At 37.9% G+C, this 22,319-nt stretch overlaps 1 protein-coding gene across 1 annotated transcript in view; it reads left to right on the forward strand.

The window, feature by feature from the left end:
* Positions 1 to 19,929, forward strand: part of gabrb1 (gamma-aminobutyric acid (GABA) A receptor, beta 1) — a 221,227-nt gene extending 201,298 nt beyond the window's left edge. The window contains exons 6-9 of the mRNA XM_012955692.3: positions 13,556 to 13,693; positions 13,772 to 13,924; positions 15,091 to 15,341; positions 18,242 to 19,929. Coding sequence (XP_012811146.2) covers positions 13,556 to 13,693; positions 13,772 to 13,924; positions 15,091 to 15,341; positions 18,242 to 18,589 — 890 coding nt within the window. The 3' untranslated portion in view covers positions 18,590 to 19,929. The remainder of the gene's footprint in view (positions 1 to 13,555; positions 13,694 to 13,771; positions 13,925 to 15,090; positions 15,342 to 18,241) is intronic.
* The last annotated feature ends 2,390 nt before the right edge of the window (positions 19,930 to 22,319 follow it).

Below are 22,319 nucleotides of genomic sequence, written 5' to 3' on the forward strand. Positions count from 1 at the left end.
GCTTGCCTTAACAAAAAGGGCCCGATCACCAATTGGTGGCCTAAGCTGCCTTTCAGTACTTCTGGCACAGGATTGCTGTATCATTCTGGGGGTGAAAAGCAGTTCTATATCATCAATACTATCCTCCCCCACCTCCTATCTGCCCCAGAACCAACAACAGCAACCCATGCTCAGACTTCATTAATTCATACTTTGACAAGACATCATAATCTGCAAGTCTTACTCAGATATAAAGTCAGCCTGAACACCGCCTTGGACAACCCTATAGAACAGGTATAAAAGTTATATTACGTGAGGCTTTATGAAAGCCAGTTAGCCAGTGTACTAATACACACTGTAGAAAGAGGCCCTCAGGAGTACAACAGCGTATCTGAGCGTTTAGGCCATGATTTAAGCTTTAAGAAGATTAATATTTTAGAAGACACTGGCAAAGGTACAGGGTTTCAATAAAGTGCATGCATTGTTTTCATTCTTGAATTTTTCATATCGCTTTAGTTCAGACCAGCTCTACTCTGGAGACATCGGCATTAGATATTTTATAAGAGGATTTTACCCTATGCCCAGTAACTTATCAAATCCCATTCTGAATGTCACCATCTATCTTGATTTGGTTTGCAGCCGTGTAGACTCCTCCAGTGCTTGACAGGCTCAGTAGTATTTCTTGAACTGTGTTCCAGTCATTGTTTAGACTGCTGTCTCTAGAGTGTTGCTCTGGCCGCGACTTTGAAGACTGCAATTTGAGCACCTTGGTGGTTACATAGGGAAAAATCCTTGTCCACGAATCACTTGAATAAAGAAAAAGAGATGAAAAACAGTTTAAAACTGATCTGTAAGCACTACGCGTTGCTAGAAGCTTAGTAATCAAGCAAAGTTCATGACTGCCCCCTACAGTTTCTGTAGGCTACTGCGTATTCTTGCACGATTTCCATGATTATGAAGACAGAAAGCCTGCTATGTATTTTAGTAGGAATACTCAATGTCTAATGTAATATTATCTGTCATTCAAGATTATTAAAGTAAGTGACATATATAACCTCAGGATGAGAAACTATTGTTGTCCAGAGATAAAGGGATGACTTTTTCTTTTAGGAAACCTTGGCATTATGGCTGGATTTTTATTGCCGTGTGATTTTATATTAGTGCCAGTGGAATGATCCTGCTATGTTTGTGTCTTGGTTAGTGATTTTATTATCTATGCATAAAGCTCAACCATCCTTGATGAGTGCATCTTCCCTTCAGGCGTCAGAAATCTCCAAGCATTGCACAGTTGATTTTCTCTTTATAATTTTACATGCAATACTTTAATTTGCTGTTTTTTTAATGATAACAACATTCAAATGTATGGATGATAAACATACAAATGTCCGGAACATACAAACTGAACAGCTCCAGACATCAAGAGTAATTACTGTTCTTCCTGCTTCCATTAAAATGAGCATACTAATGATTATATTTAATTAGAAAATATATTTGCCTTAGGACTTTTAGTTGTCCTCTTCTGGGCCTTCAGTTCTTCTGTATTCTGAAAGTTTTTAAAATAAATGTAATGGAGTGGCCTTTTGTATCTGTAATTAGCAGAGATAAGACCAGGCCATCTTCCTTCTTGACTTTTCAATTCAGTCAAATGTAACTCAGCTCTGCTCATTTCTGGATTAGCTGTTTGAGACTTCCAGGGCCGTATGTACCATGTAGGGCCTTGAGGGCCTATCCATAGGGCTACAGTTTTAGCAGTAGACACCAGGAACCTATATAGTACATAAATGCACAGAAAGAATCTTGCTGCTAAATCCCGTACTGGAGCTGAGTGTGAGCAGGTTCCTTCTTCTTCAGCTATTAGAGGATAAGCAGTACATCAGGACAGTTGGATGGGATGAAGTTAAATCTTAATAATATAAAATATATGAAATATTTGGAGTCATTTATCCCAAAATTAAATTTTAGCCATTAATAACTACAAATATAAATGAAATAATGTGCTGACAATGTAATACAACATCATATATAATTTGTAATATTATAACATAGTCTCTATATGCACACAAAACTCTTATATGGCATGTAGTATTTTTAACATGGACTGTAAAAGGGCACATGATATCATATATACAGTTTGCTCTTTGGTATTATTTCTTAAACCAAATGGAAAACAATGATATTCACAACCTCCGTACACAAGGTTTTCCATTTCAATAGAAGAGACTTATTGTGTTGTGTGTGAGTTATTGTTGTAAAAACATAGCAGTTTACACGGTGAAATGTCCAGCTTTGGAAGCAAAGTCCTTGCCCAGGAACCAAATTGCATGCTTGGTCAGTTGTGAAGCATAGACATGGATGCTTGCAGGGCTAAATGTTTTCTTCCCATGACTCAAGAAGATGCACCGGTCTAACAGGCAGCATCCCAAAGACATCTACCAGTAAACTGCGTACACCAAATGTCCATCAAGAGCAAATAAAGAGCCTGATGTAAAGCAACAGTCTAAGCAGATGTACACATTCCAAAGGATTTGTTATGGTTGTGGAAGAAACCTTAGATGTGATAACAATTGACATTTACAAAGTGCAGTATGCCACAAGTGCAAACATCATAGTCACATAGTTTTGCCTAAAGGGATTTTACACAGTAACAGGCGAGCAGGAAAAGGCATGCCTATCTGCTAATGCAACACATAACATAGCAACTGACATTGCTGGAAATGAAACAATCAGTATGCCTCCCAGTATGTACATCACTGAAATGTGCATGAAAATATTCATTGGTTTCAGAAGAGACTATTGATGTGTGGTTTCCAATGAAAAACCATTCTATTGTTCCATGGTCATTTCAGTAAACAGTGCTGAGGTGATGGGTTGCCCCCAAAGACAATCACAGAAATGAATAAAGCAATGTGTACCACTAGGCATGGCAGGACCTGAATCTTGGGGCTTTCGAGGTAGAGAATGCACAATGAGCTTTTTACTAAATATTTTGAGGTTAGTGTATCATGGCAAGCTGTTGGACCACCAGTATTCAATACTCTACACAGTATAGATAGAGGGGCTTCATATTCCTTATGAACTATATCCAGAGTATTATTTCTTTAATGGAAACTCATACAGCAAAATAAATAACTACATGCACTGATAACAAATTATTATAGGAATATTGAAAATAGATACCAGTTGCTCACATACTCTTCTTTAGTTCTTTAGTTATTTCGCAGGTCAACATTTTTTTTCTGGAGAAAACAAAATACAGCTAAGCAAAATGCATGGAGAAACAGATTTGGACACAGATTTGCTACAATATTTGCTGGTAGCGAAAACGTGAATTTTGCCATAAACTGTACCAGGTGATAAAGTTTGTTTATCCCTCATTGTGATGCAAACATCACCTGGAACTGGAACACCATTACTTACAGTTCAACATGACAGTCATTAGCTTCTCCCCGTTCTTAATCAGACAGGACATACAGCCAGAATCCAAGTCTTCTTTTCAGACAACACCTTCTCAACCAAGGCCGTTCTCTACATCTAATGTTCTCTCTTACACACTCAGAAAGACCAGAAAGTCTCACATTCTCCTCTCAGGACAACACAATTGTAGCAGCCCTTTACACACCTATCACTTAACTATCTTACTAGTACTCAACCTTAACTTGTTTTGCAACATACAACACATTATAGATTCTCTCATATACCATAAAGCCAAACTTTTATGTGTACAATTTGTGGCCAGCAGACAGTGTTTCCAAGCAACATTACTAAATGCATTTGAACTGAAGAAGCCATTTGGATGAGTGGCGAAATGTTTTCAAGAAAAACTCAGAAAAGTCCAGTTGTGTTAGACTTAATTCTACTAGATACTGTATATCATGACCTGGATGAATGAGTATCTTCATAGACATATTACTAAATCCATGTGCCGTATTGGGCCTGATTCACTAAAGTGCGATAAAATGTGCGCTATTTTTAGTGTGCGCTATAAATTTTACCCCGTCTTAATTTTGGCGATTTTTCGCACGATTCACTATAAGCATACTTGCGCTTTTTTACGCGCGATATTGCATGCGGTATTTAACTCGCGAAGACTATTTCAATGCAGTATTTGCCGGTACATGCACTAAATTACACACGCGAATAGTCGCCGCATATGAATGGTAGCTTAGAAATAGTGTATAAAAATTGTCGCTGCATATAAATGGTGTATATAAATATTAGCCACATATAAATAGTAGCATATAAATGGTAGCATATAAATAGTAGATGCTTATAAATAGTAGCCACTAGTGATGAGCAAATGTGTTCTGGTTATCTTTAGTGAAAAATTAGCAAATCTTTTGAAAGATCCACGAAACGGCAAAAATGTTGTGCTGTTTAGTTTTTGACGCTTGTATAAATTTTTGGATGTGCGTTGAATTTTTGCGTGGCGAATTTTTTCATGCGTTTTGCCATTGGCGGATTGTTTTGCAAAACGCATGAAAAAATTCAACGCACGTCCAAAAATAAGAGATTTTGGGCCTGATTCACTAAAGGGCGATAAAAATTATCGCACGCTTTTTCGCGTTAAAAAACGCAAAATAATTTGCGCGCGATATCGCGCGTAAAAAAGCGCAAGTATGCTTATAGTGAATCGTGTGAAAAATCGCCAAAATTAAGCCGCGGTAAAAATTTTAGCGCACAATAAAAATAGCGCACGTTTTATCGCCCTTTAGTGAATCAGGCCCTTTGTGCTTTACCTTAAAATTTATTTTATTGATACAATTCATAAATTAAAAAAACTAATATTTAATCAAATAACCAATTCATTAAACGTCACTCAATTCTAAAAAAATAATAAGACTAAAATCAATAAATTGTTTCCGGTTGACACTCTTTTTAATTACTTTCACAATTAATCACTCAGTGCTTTAGTGTCCCAATTCTAACTAAAACCGGAAAAATAAGGGTAACACAAGGGGGGGGGGCCCCAATTCATCTATATATACACTATATACAATATGTATATAATGGGTACAAACCCGAGCCAAGGTTCAACTATCTGTTGACCACCGTAGGTCAAGCGCTAAATACCAGTGAGGTGAGCCTAACTGCTGGTTCCCAGCTCAGTCACTGCACCCCCACCCGCTGACCCACGGCTCAACGGACCTCTCATAGGCTATGTTCTTTGGGTGGTAAATGGCTATTGGGCAAACCTTAAACCTCATTAATGGCCTATCATTAAAGGAACAGTAACACCAAAAAATGAAAGTGTTTTAAAGTAATTAAAATATAATGTACAGTTGCCCTGCGCTGGTAAAACTGGTAAGTTTGCAACAGAAATGCTACTATAGTTTATATAAATGAGCCGCTCTGTCAACACGGGGGCAGCCATTGAAGCTGGGAAAAAGGAGAAAAGGCACAGACACATAGCAGATAACAGATAAGCTCTGTAGAATATAATGGGGTTTTATCCGTTATCTGCTAAGTAACCTGTGCCTTTTCTCCTGTAAATGGCTGCCTCCATGGCTACACAGAAGCTTTATTTATATAAACTATAGTAGTATTTCTAAGGAAAACACACCAGTTGTACCAGTGCAGGGCAGCATTATATTATATAGTAATTACTTTTATACACTTTCATTTTTTGGTGTTACTGTTCCTTTAAGGGAGTTGAATTGAACCATTAATGAGGTTTACGGTTTGCCCAATACACCGTTTACCACCCAGAGAACATGAGAGGTCCATTGAGCCGTGGGTCAGCGGGAAAAATGGAGCAAAAAGAAAAATCCCTGTATGAACATTTTAACAGAAGAGATAAAATGTGTATTGATTTTCTGTAAGGTGCAGTATGTGATCGATGTCTATTTATTTTCACCATAGCCCTTTTGTTTGGAGAAATTAAATAAAGTGAAATGGTCAGCCAGTAAACCAGTTTTTAGTATATATGCTATCCTTTGGTCTGAAACAGCAACCAAAGCTCTTGTAACCATATCTGTGGAATGGAAATACCCTTTCTATGAAGAACTTTTATTTATCTACTATGGTTGCTAGGATTTAGGCTTCATGTGTCACTGAATCCCTCTGGCATGTGTAATATGGATGAAGTTCAGATATTACATAGCTTTAGTACTTTGGTGCTTCATTAAAGATAAATTATAAGTTAGCATATAAGTTAGCATTATAAAGACTACAAAAAGTGTGATGATATCCAGCTTTCTTTAGATGTGCAGTGCCCTATCCATAATAGCACCAAAATCACCATCTAATTGCAACTAATAGAGCTGGAGAGCTCTTGAAAATATGACGGCTGATGAAAGAACAGGTCGTGGATACAAGTGTTCTGCATAAATAAGTCATTACACATTAGCCAAATGCAACAGACCTACATTCCAATAAATGAAAGATGAGATTTCTAAATGCGTGCGCAGATACAACTGGTTCCTATGTCATTACTTGTTCTGCAAGGAGAGGTTTTAATATCAAATTGAAGGTGAATTGTAAAGGTACTAAAAAGTTTTATTAAGTATAGAATCCTGGCCAGAATGGTGCAAACCTGGGGTATTCCAGATAAGGGTCTCTCTCGCCGTGTCTTAAGTCTACTAATAACATGGATAAATGCTATAATCGATCCAATAGCTTAATTTTGCAAGTGACCATGGACATCTGTTCAGCTGCTGAATAACAATGACTTGAGGGAGCTTTGAGATGCCCTATATAGATGAGAATATCTACTGTACAGATCATGTGTAAATTTAAATGCAACCAGTGCCATTTATTTATTGGCTTTATCAAGCCAACCCTACTGTACTAGTGGTATTATAGTGATAGAGATAAATAGTGGTCATACTGGTGTCTATGGCTATATGGATCTTGATTACTTTTCTATAACATTAGTAGAAGTTCCCACAGCAGGTCATCTTAATACTGCGTGTACAATTAATTAACTGGACTGATAAATTATGCATACTGGTCCTACATTGTCTAACATAATAGCCAGAACACTACTTCCTACTTTCAGCTCTCTAACTTCTTAGTTAGTTGGTTACTTTGGGGGGGGGGGCACATGGGATATAACTGTTCAGTTAGTTTGTGAGCACTCAGGTCAGATTCAAAAGCAAACTAACTTAACAGTTATGTCCCAAATGCCCCACCCCCCTCTCAAGTCACTGATTGATTACTGACTGCTAACAGCTTAGAGAGCTGAAAGGAGTAAGTAGTGTTCTGGTTATTATGTTAGACATCTGTTATTACGTTAGACATTATTAGTTTTTCTCTTGCACCAAACTGAAGGAGGCACATAGGTGCCTTCTCCTACTCCCGACGGTAGGTTTTACTACTGGATACTTTTATCAATCATAATGGAAATGTAAACATCCTGATGTTACGCTTCAAAAAAGGAAATCAGATTTGATATAGATCTGTGAAGATACCCTAACTCAATTACTTTTATTCTTTTGCACATTTAAATGTTGTTTGCATATACCTAGAAAGCTAAATATTTATAACGTTAAGACATTAATTTCTGTTACCCAACCTAGCAGAAAACCAGATGAAATCTAACCAAATGCAAGTTTGTCTCATGGAGATTATGTAAATAATCAATTTTGAAGATCACTGATCTGAGCTTGCAGCTCTCCTCTTGGCAACGGAGTTATCCCCAACAATCATTTTCATTGAGGCAGAAGGAAGCAAGTATTAATGTGTCAGAGGAGATTATTCTGTTTATCCTTAGAATTTTTATTCATGTAAGGGCTGGGCCTTCTAAAAAACAAATCTGCTATTGCACAGTCTTGTTATAAGTAGTCAGATATGAATAAACAAGAGAAGAAAGAGAACAAAAAAAGAAACAACGAACTAGAAATAAAAAGGTAAAGATGGAGAGAGGGAGTGAGGGAGGAAGGAAGGCAGGAAGGCTCTAGTATCATAGATAAACCGTACAGAAAAATGTGCTTGAATACAAATTTACAATGATAGAATGTTCTAAGCTCACATTTAGCTTTTTATTTGTTTGTTATTTTAAGACAGAGAAATTCAAGATTGACCTAAACAGAGAACTGTATGTATACAACTGAATTCTACTTATGAACTGGAAACTGCCCCAAAATAGACCACCACCTAGAAATTCTGCCTACAACCTCTGGCAAAAAACCGTCATATCTTTGTAAAAATAAAGTATGTTACTGTCTTAAAATTGCAAGTCCTTACTGTATATTTTCTATATGGACTACTTGTAGGGAACATTAGAGAAGGCATCATTTCTATACTTGCATACAGATATATTAACAACAGTTATTGCTGATTTTTGAAGACGGTGCTAGCTTTATATCTGGCTTCTTAACATAGGGAGGTGCTATTAACCATCAGTTTTTTAAGGGGAAAGTTGGGGGTAAGCAACTGCTAAATGGTCATAAGCCTGCACAGTGTAAATAATACTGCCAGTATAAATAATGCTGCTTTGTATAAATAATACTGCCAGTATAAATAATGCTGCTTTGTATAAATAATACTTCCAGTATACATAATGCTGCTTTGTATAAATAATGCTGCCTTGAACAGACTGTTGCCCCTGGCATCACCACCACTAAAGGCAACTCTGTTCTTGAAATGTGCTAGAAATCTATATTTTTCTTTCAGCCTACAATTACCTTGTGTTATCTATAATAGAATGTGCTTTCAGTATATTTTCAGTCAAATGTTCCTAACTTTTTTGTTTAGAGTAGTTCATCCCATACTCAACCCATTGCAAATCCATTGCCTGAGATGTATTTCCAACACATCTTGTATAGATTATTTAATTTCGCTCCTGAGTGCACAATTGGCGATTTCAAGCGAGCAGCTCGGCCTGACGTCAGGCCTTGCGTTTTAATCAAGCTTTCTCTGCATTATATAAAGTACACAGGCACTGTAGGGGGATTCTGGTACTACACAATGGTATGTATGCCTCAGGGAAATAGATTCTGTCCTGCAGAGCTTTGTTGCTGGCCGCATACAGAGAGAAAGGATTGAGCTTTGATTTTCTCTGTTATCCTGCCAGATGTATTGTTAGGGAATCACATTTAATGACACCCTGAGTTTTTCTGTCTACTTTGGCAGTGAGAACAATACTTTGTAGGAACATAAACTCCTATAACCCACTTATGATTCTGCTTTGTGTATAGCTGGGAGAGATGAGCATAGAAATTATTATTATGCCTTTACTGTCGTACTCTGATGCCTTCAGTGTTTTACACATATTCTGCTAAAAAGGCTTTATCTTATGTTATTATTGTTATATTATGGTTTAATGAGTTGAGTGATTGAAATAATGCTTAGAAAGGCAAAAGAAACAAAACAGTACTTCCCTACCCCCTAAAACAAAGTTAGAATTGGATGCATTTCATAACAGAAACCAGCAAATAAAAGGGCATAGAAATTATATAGAAATACTTACATCAGTCATCTAGCTGTAGTTTCAAGAATATCTTGGACCCCAAACTAGTCTCTCCCCCAAATCTAAAGGGGTCATATATGGACACGCCCACAAGTGTAGGTGCTAAAAAATAGACCCAAAGTAAAGTGTATATTGAGGTGCATAAAGGTACTTTCAAAAGACACTCCTGAACTTCCACATGGCTGCAAAAGCCTCCATCCTGCTCTTTCTGATTAAAGCTTATCTTTTACTATGTTGTAGAATGGCCAATTCTAAGCAATTTTCAGCTGGTATTTATTTTTTTTTATAGTTTTTTTTTTTTAACTCTTTTGACTCTCTCCTTTCATATGGGGGTCACTGATGTTTTTATTGTTATTGTTACATTTTACTACATATTTTTATATTCAGGCCCTCGCTCTCCTCTTCATATTCCAGTCTCTATTTCAAACCACTCCCTGGTTGCTAAGGTAATTTGAACCCCAGCAACCCCAACTATGTGAGACGATTTTATTGTTATTGTTGCTTTTTAATACTTATTTTTATATTCAGGCCTGCTCTTATTCATAGTAACATAGTAAGTTAGGTTGAAAAAAGACGTACGTCCATCACGTTCAACCATAATGCCTATATATAACCTGCCTAACTACAAGTTGATCCAGAGGAAGGCAAAAAACCCCATCTAAAGCCTCTCTAATTTGGGAAAAAATTCCTTCCTGACTCCAAGATGGCAATCAGACCAGTCCCTGGATCAACTAGTACTGAGAGCTATCTCCCATAACCCTGTATTCCCTCACTTGTACTGAGAGCTATCTCCCATAACCCTGTATTCCCTCACTTGTACTGAGAGCTATCTCCCATAACCCTGTATTCCCTCACTTGTACTGAGAGCTATCTCCCATAACCCTGTATTCCCTCACTTGCTAAGAATCCATCCAGCCCCTTCTTAAAGCTACAGTATATAATGTATCAGCCAGTACGACTGATTCGGGGAGGGAATTCCACAACTTCACAGCTCTCACAGTAAAAAAATCCTTTCCGAACATTTAAATGGAACCTCCCTTCTTCTAAACGGAGTGGGTGCCCTCGTGTCCGTTGGAAGGACCTACTGGTAAATAAAACATTAGAAAGGTTATTATATGATCCCCTTATATATTTATACATAGTTATCATGTCACCCCTTAAGCGCCTCTTCTCCCGTGTAAACAAACCCAACTTGGCCAGTCTTTCTTCATAACTGAGACTTTCCATACCCTTTACCAGCTTAGTTGCCCTTCTCTGGACCCTCTCTAACTCAATAATGTCCCGTTTGAGCACTGGAGACCAAAACTGAACAGCATATTCTAGATGGGGCCTTACCAGCGCTCTGTAAAGGGGAAGAATAACCCCCTCCTCCCGTGAATCTATGCCCCTTTTAATACAGCTCAAAACCTTGTTTGCCCTTGCAGCTGCTGCTCTCTCTTTCAAGCCACTCCCTGGTTGCTAAGATATTTTAAACCTTAGCAACCAGATAACTGCTAAAATTCCAAACTGGAGAGTTGCTGAACAAAAAGTGAAGATCATTAAAATACCACAAATAATAAAAAAAAAAATTGCAAATTGTCTTAAAATATTGGTGAACAACCCCTTTGGTGTGCAACTACCCATATTAATACTGGGGAACCCTGAAGCTACTGCCACCTTGGACCTGAAGGTAGCTCAAGAGCTTTCACAGCGGGATGTATCAATAGATGCAACAGAGTTGCGCCCCCCGATTTGGATGCATTTTGAAGGTGAGGCAACCCCACTCGGAAAGTGTTCCCTACACATCTTCCCTGGTCAATAAAAGTGACATTTGCATCTCAAATTCGGGCTTTAGGTGCTCCTTTATTCCTCAGTTATAATAATGCTAATAAACAATATAGTAACAACTCTACAACAGAAAAAGCTCTTGATGTCGCTTGATCTTATCTAGCAGGCAGCAGCAGGTGCTTATTTATCATGGGGCTAAGCAGGCACAAATGATGTGTTTTGTGACACCCAGAGGAAGAAGATGAAGAAGACAGGACAGATTTACCTGAGACACCCATCTGTCTGTAACAATATGTTGATTGCCATCGATGGCTTCTGTTGCACACATCCTTGTAAGCCAAAGTGTCATTACACATCACTAGCCATGCAAGCAAAAGCATCAAATTGCTACTGAGTGCCTACACGTTGCTGGGAAGTCCATGTTAGCGCGAGAGGAAAATGTCATCTCACAATTTTACTTCTGAAACGTGTTCCTTCTTCTCTTTTACTGGAAAATAATATAAATAATTCACATAACGTTCCACATAACTCCTTAGAGCTAAACTGATCCACTTCTTCCATATAGTGCATATACAGGTATGGCATCTATTATCTGGAAACCCATTATCCAGTAAGCTCCAGATTACAGGAAGGCCATCTCCCATAGACTCCATTTTAATCAAATAATTAAAATTTGATTTCAAAATTATTTCCTTTTTTTCTGTAATAATAAAATAGTACCTTGTACTTGATTCCAACTAAAATAGAATTAATCCTTTTTGGAAGCAAAAGAAGCAAAACAATTTTATTGGGTTTATTCTCAATGTTTAAATGATTTCTTAGTATACTTAAGGTATGGAGATCCAAATGTTTACCTCTGTCCCATCACTTATGAGATGTTTTCTGCCACTAATCTGACCACAGTGTGCCAACTAAAGCAACTAAAGCTAACTGATGGTTTGTTGTTATGAGGTACTGGAACAAGGAAAGATCTGCCAATGTTACTATGTAACTCCATTTGTCTTCTTAACAACATCAGTCTAATTTAAGAGTATCCAGACCTCCAGATGAACAGGCTAAGAGGTAGAATGTGACTACAACTCACAAAATATAGATGATGACAGCAATTTGATGGTGCAACAGTACATGACAACTATACATACTATACATAGAAAACTGCCTTCAAGATCATGCCATAAAGGAAATGGGAACTCTGAAAACAAATGAATGTAATATTGCTCAGTGCTTTTTTTTCTAAGCACCTTTACAATTTACAATCATTTTCATAATCAAGATATTAGCAGATTTACACTGCCATTAAAACAATAGTACTACCTGCTGCTCAGTCGGCCAATTGGCTTCAGTTGTAAGAAAATTAACGTTTAGGGGCTGATTTACTAAAATTAGTTTTTTCCTGGCCTTAAAAGTTGTATAAACTCTACATGGTATAAATTCGAATTAAATGAGATCATTGTATTTATATTAAACAAACTTTTGTTTCCATGAATCCTCTTTATTTTTCCCAAACAGGAATTGCTCCAGCAGCCATTTTAGGAGCACTGGCACTCATTCTTGGAAAACAATAATGTATTTAAGTTTCACTTGAAACTGGGTAAAATAGAAAACAATGATGGGATTAAGTTCCCCTTGAAACTGGTTCAAACAGAAAACAATGAGGTGATTACCTTCCCTTTGAAACTGGGTGAAACAGAAAACAATGAGGTGATTACCTTCAGGGGCGATTCTGGACATATCGCCGCCTGAGGCGGCTCCTGGATGCCCCCCCCCCCCCCCCCCCGCTCCCCAGCGCTTACCTTCTGAGCGCAGGAGCGGGTCCGGGGGCGGTGAGATCGTAAATCTGGAAAATATCTAGAAGTAAAAAAAAATCAACTTTTTCTTAAAATTGATTAGTAAATGTGTCCCTTAGTGTGATGTAGACATTCCTATTCCAAATTGTGATTGTAGTTTTCATTTTATATTTTTTATGGTTTTTTAAATTATTTAGCTTTTTCTTTGGCAGCTCTGCAATTTTAGCAGCAAACTGGTTGCTAGGGCCCAGCAACCTGGCAGTGGTTTGAATAAGAGGCTGATAGATGAACGGGACAGGTCCTTAATAGAAAGGAAGACGAATGAGCAACAACAATAAAATTGTAGCCTAATAGAACAATAGTTTTTTTGGCTGCTAAGGGTCCATCCGACAACTGGAAAGAGGGAGATTAAAAAGACAATTTTAAAATTATAAGAAATTAAAAAAGACTGATTGAAAAGTTGCCAGGAATAAACCACCCATTTAAGCGAAATTAGGAAAGTCGTGTTATGTTGCTTTGCTTAGAACTGACCAGAAAAAAACACATCAGCTGACTCTTCCCTGCCTAAAAGTGAATGAAAGTTTAACCCCTACCTTGTGTTCTCTCATACCAGATGGCTACACGACAGATGACATCAAGTTTTACTGGAACGGAGGGGACAAAGCCATCACAGGAGTTGAAAAGATTGAGCTGCCTCAGTTTTCTATTATCGACTATAAAATGGTTTCAAGGAACGTCATTTTCTCCACTGGTAAGCATCCTGCGCGGCGGAACTCATTCTGGGGCCGGCTGCCATGCTTTGCTTACAGCGCTTTTCTTTCTACCACAGGTGCCTATCCTCGGCTGTCGCTTAGTTTTCGCCTGAAAAGAAATATTGGATACTTCATTTTGCAAACCTATATGCCTTCTACATTGATTACTATCCTGTCATGGGTCTCCTTCTGGATCAATTACGATGCGTCGGCTGCAAGAGTTGCTTTAGGTATTGTATTCTATTACATATGCTCACTCATACATACTTACAGGTCTGTCTCTGGTGATTGAAATAAGCCATCTTGGGAAGGTTCCTCAGCCCCCCAAAATCCTTTTATGTGCCACTTTATTAACCATTGCAGAAAACTAAAGACAAGTTCCATTCTGCATTATGAATAATTATATACCATACTCCTCTCCCCCTCCCCATACATTTTGTCCTTGATAATGTTGTTAACACTTAGATCAGGGGTCCTCATCCTTTTTTTTATCCGAGAACCACATTCAAATTTAAAAACAGTTGGGGAGCAACACAAGTACGAAAAAATGTACCTGGGGGTGCCAAAAAGGGTTGTGATTGGCTATTTGGTAGCCCTATATGGACTGGCAGCCTACAGGAGACTCTGTTTGGCAGTACATTTTGTTTTTTTGCAACTAAAACTTGCATCTAAGCCAGAAATTTAAAAAAGCACCTGCTTTGAGGCCACTGGAAGCAACATCCAAATGGTTAAAGATAGTGTTGAGCGAATCTTTCAAAAGATTCATGAAACAGCGGAAAATTCGCGAAACGGCGAAAATGTCACACATCAAAAAAAATGTCGCCCACTATTCTTTTGTCGCCCGCAGCTATTATTGTGTCGCCCCCGGCTATTATTTTGTCGCGCGACAATTTTTGGACATGTGGCGAATTTTTCTATGGCGAATTTTTTTATCCGTTTCGCCAAACAATCCGCCAATGGCGAAACGCAGAAATTCGCCGCGAATCCATGCCTGGTGAAACATTTCGCCCTTCACTAGTTAGCGAGCACCCTGTTGCTCCTGAGCCACTGATACAGATCATAAAGATCACATTTTGGAGCTTTGAGCAATGTGTGCCGTTGTTGCTAAAATCACACCCCTTAGAATTGTATTGTAATCATCCAATCCCTTTTGTGCCAGGCGTTAGTTGCCTAGATTGTGCCAGTTACCTTCGAGACATCTATGTCCTTATTGTCTATATTTTTACCACTGTATTTTGTAATTTTCAGAAATAGGAAATAATATGTTGGTGCTTTATAAAGACTTTATAATACCTATACTTACACTGTTGTATTACTATGTGTTATTTATTAATAAAGTGATATATTATTATGTGTGTTAACATTTATAATAATGCTCATGTGATTGCCTTCACAGGGATAACAACTGTACTGACCATGACAACGATCAGCACTCATCTCAGAGAGACTCTGCCCAAAATCCCCTATGTGAAAGCTATAGATATCTATCTGATGGGATGTTTCGTATTTGTGTTCTTAGCTTTGCTGGAATATGCCTTTGTCAACTATATATTCTTTGGTAAAGGTCCTCAGCTTCAGAAGAAAGCAGCAGAAAAGGCTGAAAAAGCAAATAATGAAAAGACAAAGCTGGAAATGAACAAAGTTCAGGTATAGAGAATTTCGTATATTATTATGACTGATTGTATGTATGTATATCTTTATTTATAAAGCGCTACTTATGTACACAGCGCTGTACAGTAGATTCTAAATATTATTAGATCTATGGATGAACTCAGATCTGGCAATTATATTTGTAGCCCAGAAAACCTTGGAAAGCAACCCAGTTAACTGACTGGCCAAAACTAGTGATGAGCGAAATTATCCCGTTTCGCTTCGCCGAAAAATTTGCGAATCTTTCAACAGAACCTGTCTGTGGCAGTTTTTGGTTCTTATGAAACAATGTTATCAGGAGCCCAGCAAGTCACTAACTGAGATCCTGACCATAAGGGTAGTGTTTTATTTATAGTTTCTAGGCCATGTTGGTAGTATTGTTTCCTGTGTTTAGTGAATAACCGGACTTGGATTTCTTACTATTGAGTGCTATTCTGATACCTACTGGGAGCTGCTATCTTGCTCCCTTCCCATTGTTCTGCTGATTGGCTGCAGGGAGGAGAGTGAGATCACTATAATTTGCAGCTCAGCAGTAAAGTGTGACTGAAGTTTATCAGAGCACAAGTCACATGGCTGTGGCACCCTGGGAAATGAAGAATATGGTTGGCCCCATGTGAAGTTTCAAAATTAAATATTGAAAAATCTGTTTGTGTTTTTGAAAAACAGATTTCAATACAGGATTCTGCTGGGCCTAACAATACCCTTTCCTATTCATGTCAACCCTAACTGGCAGGGTACCCACCCACTAATCAGTGGGGCTTTTAGCTGCCCATGCTCACTGTCCTGATCTGGTTCACACAGTAAGGAGGTGATTTATCAACATTCGAATGATTTTTTTTAGAGCTAAAATTGGCACAGTTCGAAATATGGTTCAACTACTCAAATTTCTGGTATTTTTTAAGTGCAAAAAACCTAGAAGCTCAAATGTAAAACTTCAGCATCTAAAAGCTTGTGGGTTTATATAGAAGTCAATGTGAGTTGTCCAAGGCAAAGTCAAGCCATATTTTGAATTTGAGATTTTAAGTTTGAGATTTTGAATTTGAGTTTGTAAACTCTACACTACCGTCTAGTGGCAGAACTCGGTAATTGCCCCAAAATAACTTTTGCGAAATCCTTTTCACCCCCTTACATACTAATCCAATATGTTATTCATCACAACTACATATTATTTTTACATATTCTACTTATATTGTTGGAGTTTTTTTTCCTTAGGTCTGTCATAAATAGGATTGCCATCTAAGCCCTTTAAAAGAGCTCACTATCAATAATAGAACCCAATGTTTCAAATTTCAGTAGTACAGGTTTGGAATCCCCTATCCGGAACCCTGTTATCCAGAAAGCTCCAAAATACGGGAAGGCCATCTGCCATAGAGTTTATTTGAAGCAATTAATTTTGAAAAATTACTACATTTTCTCTGTAATAATAAAGCAGTAGCTTGTACTTGATAGTAACTGGGCTGCAACAATCCATATTGGAGGCAAACTACTGGGTTTATTTAATGAATAAATGTTTTTTTTAGGAGACTTATGGTATGCCGATCTAAATTACAGGAACATCCCTTAAAAACCCCGGTTCCAAGCATTTGGTGTAATAGATCCCATACCTGTAAGGGCAATCAGTGCAGATAATTGTAGGATGCTGCTCCATAGCACATACTGTACACATCTGACATGATTGTAATGAATGAGAATATTGCAAATTTACTTGGAGTTACATTTGTCTGTCATTATGTTAATGTCATTTTTTCTTTATTTGGGTGGCGTTTTCCTTTTATCGCTCATACTGTTCAAGGGAAACTGATTGGTAATGACTCTCAGCAGAATGTGTAACTAATAAGGAGCTGCCTAATCCCTATCACTAATACTTTGCTCTTCTTTGAGGGAACTGTGTCCTTAGCTCATGTAATTGTTCTGACTGCTAGTTCTCTTGTGGATAGTGACTTTCTATAATAATAATAACTGATATAATCAGTAGATCTTTCATATTTGCCATTTGGGCAAACAATATCTGTTAATGAGGAAAAACACATTATAGGATTGGAACGCCAGGATAGCATTTAGAGGCTAAAACAATTGAGAAAAAGACTTCTTGTAGTTTAGCAAAGCTAATAATAACCTTAACAGCAAATATTCAAAATGAAACAACTGTTGTGCCAGAGCTATTATGTTTATGGCTGTGTTTCATGCTCATAGTTTAAGATGTAATTCCCAACTCAGTGATAGAAACACCTTCATTGCTTCAGGCGAGAATGCTAAATTATTCGTATGGTGTATTATCATCTAAATTGTAGCATTTTTGAACACTAAAGCTGTTTTTGTTGGGAACTGTGTGAGGGCATGAAACTTTGTTTTGCATTTTAGGATTTACTGATTAAACCCTTCCGCTGTCCTGCGCTTTCTTTTCCGTCTTCACCTGTGCCCCATGCACAATCTGGGAAAAACCCCAAGTCCCGAGCATTATGGATAACAGGTCCCATACCTGTAGTAGGCTTTACATTGCTTAAGTGTTTGATACAAGCTTTCCTAGACACACTGGTGAAAGACAATATTTTAGGGGTACAAGGGGGAAATTTTCCCCCAAAACATTCCCCCATATGTAATAAAAAGCATTTTGTCCAGGAGTTGAAACCCATAACAATCAATAAGATGTTTGCTTTTAAACAGGTGACCAGTAAATGCTGCCTACTGATTGGTTGCAATGGGTTACTGTTCCTGGGCAAACATAGTGCCTTTTATTACATAACCCCCATTGTGATGCATATTACACCACTAACACTAGTATCACACTGCAACTAAGTCTACTGTATACTTTCATTGAAGCTGTTGAATGGGTCCTAAACACATAACGTAATAAAAATAATTGTCATGAACAATGCCCTTTTTATTTTGTTCTGCAGGTCGACGCTCACGGAAACATTCTCCTTACAACTCTCGAACTAAGAAATGAAGTCAGCGGCTCGGAAGTGCTAACAAGCATCAGCGACCCAAGAGCCACCATGTTCTCATACGACAGCGCAAGCATCCAGTACCGCAAGCCGGTGGCCAACAGAGATATGTACAGCAGAAGCACTTTAGATAGGCACGTGGTTCACAAAAAGGGGCGCTTAAGGAGAAGGGCATCTCAGATTAAAATTAAGATTCCTGATTTGACTGATGTGAATGGCATAGACAGATGGTCGAGGATGATATTCCCTGTTGCTTTTGCTTTTTTTAATGTTGTCTATTGGCTTTACTATATACACTAAATGATGCAGTTGGCACCTTCCTGAGAATCTTAGGTCTATTTTTCTGATGCTGAAAGGACTGCATTAGCAATAATGCTGCAAGGTAAGGTATTCAGCCATCAAACTGATTTCAGTGTTCTGCACACAGCATTTTCTGAGACGACCGTTTCTAGAAAGATAAAGCTTTACTCTCTTTCCAGATTTAACGTTTTTGACTTCTTGAGTGCCAGGGGGTACCCTTGGGGGGTTCCATCTGGGGCTTGAGAGAGTGAAAAACAACAATTATTCCAATACATCAAGGTAAGAAAAAAAGCTTTATAACTGTGTTGGCAGTGTATGTATCTCTTAACCCCTTCTCTGCCGGAGTGGCCAGCAATACCGTGCATAGAAGTGGTTACACTGAACTCCTATATCACGGGGGGGGTATATCTGATGTCGCAGGATACTTTGTCCTTAGACTATTTTGTTCTTTTTTTGGTGTATAACGAAACACATTGCTAATACAAGTTCCTTCGGAAGAAACTGAAAAGTTTACAATACACAGTAACGCGTTTTTCTGTGAACTTCACACCAAATACATGAACAGATTTATGGGTCTGATTGATTGTAATTGACTGATTGTTGCCATAATAGTCTTAAAGAGCCGTGTGATGAACATGCAACATAGAAGGATATTTGTCTGGATATATTTTGAATGAAAAGGTAAAATTATGTACAGAAATCAATCATCTTTCCTAATGACTTCAGCACCTTCCCAGCAATGATCCTACAGCCTGAGTAAGTGTCCTGCTCGGGTCTCAGCTCGCCAGTGTAAAAGCAGAGGTAGAATGATATTGATGTATATTCCCACCACCAGTACATAATAACAGATGCTAGATGTTATAGCCCAGTAACCAAAGCTAGTTTTAGATAAAGGGATTTGCTGGGGTTTCAATAAATAAATAGTGAGTGTCTATGGAGTCTTACAGCAGCCCCTCTGGCATTTGCCAGAACCCACAGATTGCCAGTCCCAGCCTGTGTTCACTTTATTATAATATCATGACCTGCATAACCGATCATCAGGACACTTTCTTAAGTAGTGACCTGAAATATTGTGTAAAGCCATGATTTTATAATAAAGTACTCTGGGTGTGGATCTCCATCTGTTCAAGTATATTTTTATGTCAAATCCAGGAAAACCAGTACTACAGGTCCAAGCAAGGACCAAAAAGTCTGTTGCAAGTGATGGTGTTATATACATATTAATTGTCCACTTGTTTTGCATCATTCATATAGCTACAATGTTTATTTACTTTGGCAGAGATGTTATAATTTTGAAGAAAATATGAAATGTCTATTTTTATTAAAAAAATATTTTTGTTTCTGTTGACTAATAGATCAATACATTTTTTATACATTATTATAAATGATAATAGCAATGTAGCACTGTATCAGAGCAGTGACACCTGCCTCACTGAATATAACGCCCTATACAAGTTCTTCACAGAAGGATTGAGTAATCCTTCATTACCGTAACCTTTAAAGGAATGTGTGTGTGTGTGTATATAATAGATATGAAAAAAAATAAAAAATATATATATATATATATATATATATATATATATATATATAAATGTGTGTATATATATATATATATATATATACTTTTTTTTATTTATTTTTTTTTTTTTAAACATCCAATACCCACCCCCACCAAGTAACACCATATGTTTATAAAAATAAATGTGATTATCCCCTGATATATTGTCCGTAAGATCTAATCTAATTTGGGCTTTTCAGTCAGTAGCTCAGCAGTGAGATGATAGTTTGGTACAGAGAACAAAAGTTACAAACCTTGGATTTTAAAAATCCCCAAGTTGGTGTCTTATTATCTGTGCTAATTGGATCTCCCAGCCACTGAAATCCTCATTCAGCACTAACACAAGCGCTACAAGGTAATTGCCTCTAAATGAGCTTTGTTTTTTCATATACAACATAAAATGGTTGTTGAGATATTAGATATTCGCCTTCAGTACAGTATAGGTTACAATTGTAATGGCACTGCAGTGATTGGGACGTGTACAAATATATGAATGGTGTGATGTTTGTATGCTACTGCATAAAGGCAATACTGTTGGTTTTTGAGATTGCAATCAGGGAGAAGTGAACAAAACAGTCTTACCTACTGGCACCTTCTCTTTCTTCCGAATAAGAGACATGAGGGGTTATGTAATAAAAGGCATTATGTTTGCCATATACAGCAACCCATAGCTACCAATCAGCTGGTAGAATTTACTGGTCACCTGTTGGATAGCAAACATCTAATTGGTTGCAATGGGTTACTACTACTGGGCAAACTCAGTGCCTTTTCCATCATATTGTATGTGAGTGTCCAATACTCACTAATATGGCAGTCAGGCTTCTCATATTGGCCCTAGGGTGGGCTACAGAGCAGCTTGTTTATTTTCTCTCTTAGGAGTATGTTTTTCAAAGAGTTAAATTAGAGCTCACCACAGTCCACTAGTGGGAGTATTAATCAGTGAGGGAAAGTGAAAGTTCACCCTTTGATAAAGGGTGATAAGTCTTTGATAGGTCTGCACCGCACACCGGATTTTTAAATCTAGAGCGAGGTTCAGACCACAGCCAGACTGGGGGAAAAGTGCTTGCTGAATGAGAGCCCTCTAGTACTTTGGACTTCTGTCCCCTTTCATACAAAGGTATAGGAAATAGTGCACCCCCTATCGTAAAGTGTAAGGATATCAGACATTTTCAAGAAGTTCGGAAGGCAAGAGGCAGCAGACTGAGAGCTTTAACACCAAACTCCACCATGACTTCAAGCATCCTTATATATTACAATTGGGAGTACATTAATCAAAGTTTCTATGATTTGTGTGGCAGTAGTGGCATCACCAGCACCATTTTTAAGGCTACATTTTACAGGTATGTGAGCCAAGTTATTATTGCTCTTAGGATGTAATCCTGCTATAAATTTCAGCCTTGACCAACAGTGTCTCAGGGCACACCGAATAAGTCAGTATTGCCTAATAAAGAGAGGGACTTTTCAGTATAACTTGCATCTCATAACTATTTCTTATGGTTCTGGATTTAGTGGAAAAAAGCAATCCTGATCCTTAAATCCTGTCTTTAGATTCAGAATGTGCTCCCAACAAGCAAAGTGACAGAAAGAAGTAGGGACCTGAGGGTACATAGCCAAAGCCTCACCCATGAGACATATTTGCAAATCTAATCAAGCACAAGTCGACTCCCCGTTTCATATACATGGCAGGAGCTGCTGCAAGTTCTAGAGTGAGAAACATTGCATTACATTGCTCTGGTTTGTTTTCTGTGGCTGCAATGTCACAAATGTCTGACAGACACCTGTGACCCTGATTGTAATGCAGTATAGGGATATTTAAGGTGGGTGACCCTCAGTTGTTGGCTATGATAAGCATGTAAAGCCTTGGTGGAGAACTAGAGTTTATTTGTAACCATAACAAAATCAGTCCTGAGGGATTGTTAGCTTGTTCCAGCCATCTTCATGCATTGGTTATACATTGCTGGCAAGATTCAAACAAGATAAGTGTAAATACATAGTATTAGCACAGTCCATGCAAATAACACAGATCTGCTTTCTTAAAATCAAATAATCCAGACATGTTACAATGAGGACATTTATCAATGAGGCCTTAAAGGGTCAAGAATGAAGTTTCTGGCCACAAGCAGCTAACTTGTAAAGTGGTGCTTCTCTTGCTCTGACAATCGCTAACTGGTA

Source organism: Xenopus tropicalis, chromosome 1 (assembly GCF_000004195.4).
Source record: "Xenopus tropicalis strain Nigerian chromosome 1, UCB_Xtro_10.0, whole genome shotgun sequence".
NCBI classification, from domain to species: Eukaryota; Metazoa; Chordata; class Amphibia; order Anura; family Pipidae; genus Xenopus; species Xenopus tropicalis.